Genomic DNA, 8,881 nt, shown 5'->3' with positions numbered 1-8,881 from the left:
GGGGGGGGTAGGGTTGGTGTAGGGCAATAGAAAATACAGTTTGTACAGTATAAAAACCATTACGCCTATGGAGAGTCCCCGTAAACCACAAATACAAGTATGTGTGTGTGTGTGTATGTGTGTGTGAGAGAGAGTGTGTGTTTGTGTGTGTGTTTTTCTTTACCATCATAAAGACAAAGCTGATGGTCATGAAGATGTTAGCGATGGCCACCACTGTCTGATCAGCAGAGATGGCTAGAGTCATGGACGTGGCTGTGTACGACACCAGAATGATGGAGAACAAGAAGATGAAGAACGCCTCGGCAGACGCCTTCAGCCCTGCACAGCAAACACAAACACATCAAGCCACACGTCTGATATCAGACGGACCTGAATGATGCGATGACGGCGTGAGTCTCACCGATCATCCAGTACGCCACGCAGCTGAAGATGAAGGCCGGGATGGTGCGCAGAGTCAGGATGTCAGACAGGATCTTAGACAGGAAGTACACCGACACTCTGTAGTATCCGCTGATGTACTCGTGCCTGAGGACACGCCCACCACCACGACATCATCAATCAATCAAATATTCAAATTACAATCAATCACCAAGAATGGCACAGAAAATATCAGGCTTATTGCTTTTATAAAACGGTTATTCCATATACGTAGTAAGGTTTCACAAAATAAAACAGAGCAAATAAAGGGTAATGATAATAAAAACATTATTCTTCCACCAAACAATGTAGTTCCTCCGGTTGTGGTGCCAACAAAGTGGTTGCCGAGCAACACAAACGTAAACAAAGGTGTGTGTTTGTAGAGTAATTTACAACAGCTTCGAACGTGGCTCAGCCAATCAGAATCAAGGACCGGAACTCTCCGTTTTATAAACTTTATTTTAAACTCAAGTTAATGCATTAGCATAATGTTTAACACGGCTTGTCCTGTCAGGCGCTTTGACAGATGCGTGCACCATTTAATGTGAGATATGTTTCCTCAGCGCATAATCTGCATTGTACGGTATTATCCTTTTCTGTAAATGTTACATATTCATTCATGTTTCTATTTTGCATGAAGGCTCGTCCTGACGGTCTGCGTTATACTTCAGACTACACTGAACTTCATTTTGTTGTTATATCTGTTATTGGACGTTAAATTTAGGTTTAAAAGTCAACGTGTAATTCAAGTATTTTATGATAGTAACTGTAAAGGGATAACAGAGTGTAATTGAAAATAAATGTAAGACGTTTCTTACATTTACAGTATAAAGAAATTACAGTAACAGGTTGAATGTGTGTGTTCCTGCAGGACATTCCTCTCATCTGTTAACACTGAGTTTGTGTTTTTCTTTACTATCTTCATCATTATTATTTCCATTTTTAATATAGGGAATTAAACTGTCCTTTGTACATTTGTCTAGCATGTATAATGTATAATGTATAGCATAGAGATATATTCAGTATGTTTTCCTAGCATTCAGTTTGTTTGAAGGACAGCATTGGGCAGGATGTGGAATAGTGTGTTTTGTAAAAAAAAAAAATATATATTTTTAATCCGATTAATCGAAAAAAATAATCAGGCAACTAATCAGGGTGCGAATTATGGGGGGCTTGATCCCCCCTGATGGATGTCAAAACTAGATGTAGGGGGGGGTCAGATAGAAAGTAGGCTAGTCTACGCATAATATGGAGATTTACTTGTAAATATTAATATGTATTTGTATATCTCTGACTGATTTAAAATATGTAATTTTGGCAGCCCCTGAAATGGGTCGTATTGACATTACCTGAGCGGTTGAAGAATACGCTACAGCGCTTATTCAAAGACATGCAATTATTGCTTGGACGGAGCAAGAACACCTGGAATACATGTGCAGATTCAGTCGAGAGATAAAGTTTACCCTCTTCAACTTAATGCTGTTGAACTGAATTTACGGAGAAAACTATTTGCTAAAATAACCACAACATTAACAGCAACGCTAAAATACAAGCATGTGGAAATGCTAGTCAGATGCGCATGAAAGTTGCACATGTTACTATAACAAACACTGTATGATTTCTTTCAGAATCATCATTGGTGTTTAGAAAGACGATAATAGGTTACATAAAAGTTTTTTACCCACAGTAAAAATGAAGATAAGGTGTGAATAATTACATTTTAGACACATTGTCAGTAATTAGTAAGGAGAACTGTTGTGCGTCTCTGATCAACACACAGAATCCAAGTTTTTAAACGAATCGACTGAATCAATGATTCAGTGAGCCATTCATAAAGGCAGTCACTTGCTTCGTTTCTGAATGAATCAACCGTTTGAACGAATCGATTGAATGAATGACTGAATCATTCACTTATTAAGACAGGGAATTGTCACCACCTACTGGCGCTTTTAGTTTTATTTTAAGAGTATTGTTTTTTTTTTTTTAATAATTTTATATTTCATTAGCCTATTTATTTGTATTTTTGTATGTTGAATTAAAATATGTATTTCTAAAGCTACTAATATTTCTTTCTAAAGCTACTTTTTTGTAATGTCTATTCAGTGTTTTTTTTCTAAATTAACACAATAACTATTATCTTTAATTAATCGGCACATGATGTGCATGTTAATTAATTAATCTTATTAATTTGAGATTAATTTGATTAATTAATTGGCACATTATGTAATTAATTAGATTTTTTTTTTTTAAAACAATCACTTGACAGCCCTATTTAAAACATAAGAAATACCCCCATGAAACGTTTGGTACTGCACCCAAACAAAATCTAATACTGTACATTTTTTTGTGATATCAACCTCAAATTTGGAGCACAATTTGTTTAGATTTATGACTTTGATTTTCACACAGTTTTATATTGAAACGTTTGGAAAAATACATATTTCATATAAATTTTGTATTTTTGTGTACTTTTAAAACACACAAAATCCTATAATTTTTTTGTTAATTTAACTTTTTTAAACAAAACAAAACAAAAAACGTTCAATTAAATATTAAGATTATGTTTATTATATATTAAGATTATTTTATTTATTTACCTGCATGTCATGTGATCACCAGAGGAATTATATTTCACCAAAGTACTTGACAAATGTTATTTAAAATAAATAATAATAATAATAAATAAAATAAATAAACGTGTATTAAAACTACAAATACTCCCACTAGCAACAAAATACTCTACATTTATTTACTTGCATAAGTTATTTCACCTCCTACAGAATATGTTTGGATAAACAAAATTTAAATTTTTTTTTAAAGGAAGAACCGGTTCTCATTTGCCACCTCTAGTGTGTGTGTGTGTGTGTGTGTTTACTCACACAAACAGATTCCTCTCTGCGATGAAGAGTTCAGCTGAGGAAACAGAGCTGAAGCACTGATTGATGGTGATGAAGAAGAGCACGCCTATCCTGAAACACACACATACACATACTACTGTTAAAGGACAACTAATAGGAGTTTTTCAATATGTATGAGGCACGAAGTACATTAAGTTGCAACACAATTTTACTCTGTAAATTATATTTGAAAACAGCAGGGCTGAAAAGATCGCTTTTGATCATCAGATCTGAACACTGAATCACTTCTAATTCAAGCAGAAATGATTAATCTCACAGAAATATTGAAATAATTACAGAACTGGATGAATGCATTTTCATACCTGTTTTGAATGCCGCTCGAATTATCCTTCACTCCAAAAAATATGACTCCAACAACCAGAGCCAGGAAAATCGTCACTCCGATCTGGAGAAACAATCTCAGATTAATATAGAAATACTAACATCAACCCAAATCAAAACTTCATCTTTATTTTCTTTTAACATTTATTTATATATAAATCTATATTTTCTTTTCACATATACTTTGTTTAATGACAAAAAAAAAGAAAAAATATAACTGAAATATTTTCAGTGTTGCTTAAGTTTATATCACCAGCAAATTCATTGCAAATATATTGTGAATATTCAATGAATCAAACTGAATTCATATAAATCTATGAAGCATAGTTGACGAAAATCAAATAATTAATAAAATGCTAATGTAAAATTAACATAAATCATTTTGAACTGAAAATAATCTAAATAAAGCATCTATTAAAAAAGATGAAATATTTTATGTTTACCTGCATGGGCTATTATATTTCACTAAACAAAATAAAAAAAACTGTTACTTAAGATGAAATACATAAAATTAAAAATTAAATATAAAATTATTTTACTTAAAATAATTTTTTAAAATTTTTATTTCAGCCAGTTGCCAAGGAAACATCCAATTTTCATTTAGTTTAACTTGATGTATAAAAATAACTACAACTATAAAAATAAAAATAGACATTTAAATAACAAAACAAAAATAAAATACATGACAAAAACAACAAAATTACTAAACCTTTAACTAACATTAAAATAAAAACAGAAAACATAAAAATTTAAATAAATCATTTTGAAATTAAAACAATCAAAATAAAACAATAAACACTAAAAAAGATTAAATTATTTGTTTACCTGCAAGTCATGATACCATTAACCACAGTTATATTTCACTAAATTACCTGAATTATATTTCACTAAAACCATTAAAAAAGTTACTTGAAATAAAATACCTGAAATAAAATATAATATATTTTTTAAATTATACTTATTTTATTTCAGTTGCCAAGGCAACTTTTAATTTACTAAACTAAAAATGAAATAGAAATTAATAAAAAAATATATAGACATAAACATCTAAAATTACAAAAATATAAAAATAAAACTAATTTAAAATAATAATAAAAACTATACTAGTATCTCAAATATACTAACATAACATTATGTGTCTTGTTAAATTACTGAAATATTGTCTTAAAATCTCAGAGGGACTTCAGTTAAATATCTCAGCTCAAAGGCTGATAAAAAGACCTGTGAATGCCTGATGTAGACGGCAGCACTGACCTGAGCGAATGAGGTCTGCGGGTTCAGCATGAGGTTCCTGAAGGTTCTCTTGAGAACCCAGTTGAACTGGTGGCAGAAGGACGTGTTGTAGGTGATGGTTCTGGATTTGGGTCGAGTGCTGTAGTCCTGTCCCTGAACGATTCGCTCCAGCTCGCTTTTGGTCTGTTTGTAGCTGGAGCTGTTCTTGTATTCCTCCACCAAACGGTCCTCGATGCACTTCAGAGATGAACTCAGCTGCTCCTGGTCCAGGTCTGACACACACAAACACATTTATTTAAACAAAAAAACGTCTCGGGTTACATGCAAAACCCTTGTTTCCTGAATAGGGAAAGAGATTTCCTGAGATGCTGCGTAGTGATGATGCATTGGGAATGCCCCTTGGGCAGTGCCAATCTGAAACCGTGTGAAATCACACCAGTTTATTGGCCGATGGCACAGGCGTCTCCTCAGTGCGCCATCAACTCCTTAGATTCTCTACCGAAGAAGTAGATGAAGACTCTCCTCCAAAGAAGAAGCAAAGGGAGGTGGACAGAAGGCATGAAACACAACCACTTGGGAATAGAATGACGTGGACAAGACTTTGGGGATGTAACCAGTTCTGGGTCACAGTAACACCTTCACAAGACCCGGGGCAAACTCCATGCATGGCTCACTCACAGAGAGAGCCTGCATATCCCCTACACACTTGAGAGAAGCCAACACTAACAAAAGCGCCACCTAAAGGGTCAGAATCTGGTCAGGAGTCAACTCAAAATGCGGTCCCGATAACCCCTCCAGTACGACTGATAATGGCCGCAACGTAAACCCTCAAAGTAGTCGTGCTCCGGCATCAAAGTTCTCTTGCAGAAATTAAAGCACTGAGCCAACTGGTCAGCTGAATCCTGCCCTGGAATTGAGACACTAGGGTCCTGATTTGAATATCCCACTGGGTTTGCTCCACCAGGGAAGGCAACTCCGAGAACCATGTCTGGGATGGCCAGAACGGGGCCACCAACAGGAGTCTGATCCTGCATTCCTTCACACTGCAAAGAACCACAGGAATCAATTTGACCAGAGGAAATGCATACAATCTCAGATCCGGCCAAGGGGGAGCGAAAGCGTCTATCCCCAGGGGCGCCGGGTGTGACAGGGAGAACCAAAGGGGGCACTGATTCGAGTCCTGCGATGCAAGGAGGTCTACCTCTGCCTCGCCGAAAAGACTCAAAATCTCAGCCACTGTCTGGTGGTTCAGCATCCAGTCCCCCGACCTGAGTTGCTGTCTCAACAGGAAGTCCACTGCAAGGTTCAAAGCACCCGGTAAGTGAACCTGCCTTAAGCCCAGAGGAGACAACGCACATGCCTGTTTCAGAGTGTGTGACCACGAACCTCCCTGGTGGATTTTGTGAGACACTACCGCCACGTTGTACATCCTGACTATAACATGACAACCCGTCAGGACTGGAAGGAAGTGATACAGGGCTAGAAAGACGCCGCACAACTCTAGGCAGTTTATGTGCCATGAGAGAAACTCGCCTGTCCAGATGCCACGAGCTGGTCTGCTCTCGAAGGCCGCACCCCAACTGGTCAGGGAGGCGTCTGTCATGATAATCGGACAATGGGAAACAGCGCCTATCCTGACCCCTTGTAACAAAAAAAGAGGCTCTCTCCACTTCCCGAGAGCATGGAAGCAACTGTGCAAAACCCTCAGCAAGTGGAGAGCCGTCCAGGAAGGGCAAATTCCTCTGAGTTTCATCCACCACAGAAAGGTCTCATGTGGAGCAGTCCCAGTGGCAGCACAAGAGAGGCTGCCGCCACGAAACCCAGATGTCTGCGACAAATGCCCACCGTGACATGATGGCCGCGCTTGAAGCAGGCCAAACATGCTTGGACACTGGAAACCCAAGCAGGTGCCAAACAGGCCTGCATCAAGAGTGAATTGAGCTGGACACCCAAGACATTGGTTCTCTGGGAAGGAGTTAAGATGTTCTTAACTCTGAAGGTGGTGGAGAAGAATTTCCCTGTCACGACACACCAGCTCCCTTGTTTGAGCCAATCGTCAAGGTAGTTAAGCACACGGATGCCCTGGAGCCTCAAAGGGGCCAGAACCGCATCCATACACTTGGTGAACATCCTCGGAGCCAGAGCCAGGCAGAATGGCAGAACCCTATACTGGTACGCCTTTCCCCCAAAGACAAACCTCTGTATACCAGAAAGCGCATGGCGGCAGATATCACAGACTTGAAATCAGAGAGCATTTCAAAGGGGGACAAATATGTTTGAACGGTCGGTCCCTCGCTCCTGAAACATGGGAAGCTCTCCGTTTCCTAACCCGAATATCAGGAACGGCTCAGCAAAGCTGAAGCAGAAGGTTGGTCCTACAGGGCTTGGAGGAAAGAAGAGGGTGGGACTTCCAGGATGGAGCAGACAAAGGCGAGAGGTGTGTGGCCAGTGTGTCCTCAGTCGCTGGAATGCTAGCATAGCCCTGCTCCACAGAACCAACAAGACTGGTGAAGTCAGAGGCCGCTGCATTAGTGAGACAAGCAGAAAATGGCTGCTTCCAGGATCTTGAGATCTCATGATGAAGATCACTGAAAAATGTCAGCTTTCTCCGAACGGGACGTGAATTAGGGCTGCTCAGGAAATGCTTGTCAAGCTTGTCAAAGCACACAATACAATTACTAAATCTTCTTAATTAAAATTAAAATGCATAATTAAAATATAAAAATTAACATATAATTCAAATGAATAAATCCAATAAAAGTATATTCAGATAACACTGTTTTCAGCTTTTTAGTTAAAAAATAGCTAAATGTTTTCTAAATAATGTAATATAAAAATGTCCATGATTTTCTGAATTTACATTGAGTTTTAAAATGTCATATTTATGATTGATATTTATTCAGATCATCATGACTGTGGGAACACTGTAGTTATGCCCATGATATAATTCATCATTATTTAATTTGTACGGATATAAAGCCTCCAATGTCATTAAAATAACGATAACAAAAATAACTATAGCTTTTTAGATCTGATTAGTGTGAAGAGGATTTAATTATGTTGTGTGGAAAGCATTTTGGTCAACGCCGGTTGTTTTAAATGTGCTATAGAAATAAATCTTTACTGTATTGTATTTATCTTTTATATAATAAAAATACAATAATAATAATAAAATGGAATAAAATAATAAAAATAAAATACATTTAAAAATAAATATTCTACATCATTCAGACAGTCTCTTCCTGTCCAAGTAGCATTTCCTGACTAAAATAAGCTGCAAAGTGGCCTTTATACTGCAAGAAAACAAGGGAAACTGTCGTACCCTCATTGCCGTTTAACTTGTTGAGAGTGACGGCGGTGGAGTCTCCATTGATGACATCCAAGAAGAAATCAGCAGGGTTGTTATGAGGTTCACAGGTGTATCCTGAGACACACACACACACACACATCAGTCTGAGGATGTGAGTGTCTGTTCACGTGTGTGTGTGTGTGTGTGTGTGTGTGTGTGTGTGTGTGTGTGTTTTCATACCGATCTGCATGAAGTAGTCCAGGGCATCCTGAGCCGGCCCGTGATACACCAGCCTTCCTCCCACCAGCAGCGTGAGGCTGTCGAACAGCCGGTAGATAGAGTACCGCGGCTGATGGATGGACAGGATGATGGTGCGACCGCTGTTCGCCATTCTGAACAAACCACAGGTTAAACACACGGGACCGTTAAAACACAGAACGGCACGGTGCTGTAGGTAAATCTCACAACAATTTCAGTCATATTTCATCGCACAAGAGCAAAAGAATTATTAAATGTAATTTTATTTAATTTTTAAATCAGATTATTAATTTAGAAATAAAAATTATATGGAGATATTAGTTATTATTAAATATGTAAAAAATATATATATATTTTAAAAAATTATAAATAATACATAAGAGATTTGGCCCATTGTGATATCTTCATTATTTAACAAAATTATACAAACACACACACATTACAT

The 8,881-nt window shown here is 37.4% G+C and overlaps 1 protein-coding gene across 1 annotated transcript in view; it reads right to left on the bottom strand.

Moving 5' to 3' along the window:
- Positions 1–8,881, bottom strand: part of LOC107747918 (ATP-binding cassette sub-family G member 2-like) — a 31,399-nt gene that overhangs the window by 981 nt on the left and 21,537 nt on the right. The window contains 7 exon segments of the mRNA XM_016562530.1: positions 140–318; positions 401–525; positions 3,297–3,386; positions 3,638–3,720; positions 4,911–5,161; positions 8,212–8,313; positions 8,419–8,570. Coding sequence (XP_016418016.1) covers positions 140–318; positions 401–525; positions 3,297–3,386; positions 3,638–3,720; positions 4,911–5,161; positions 8,212–8,313; positions 8,419–8,570 — 982 coding nt within the window.

This window comes from Sinocyclocheilus rhinocerous, unplaced genomic scaffold (assembly GCF_001515625.1).
Source record: "Sinocyclocheilus rhinocerous isolate Xijiao unplaced genomic scaffold, SAMN03320098_v1.1 scaffold2064, whole genome shotgun sequence".
Taxonomy (NCBI): Eukaryota; Metazoa; Chordata; class Actinopteri; order Cypriniformes; family Cyprinidae; genus Sinocyclocheilus; species Sinocyclocheilus rhinocerous.
This window is presented reverse-complemented; position numbering and strand designations above follow the sequence as displayed.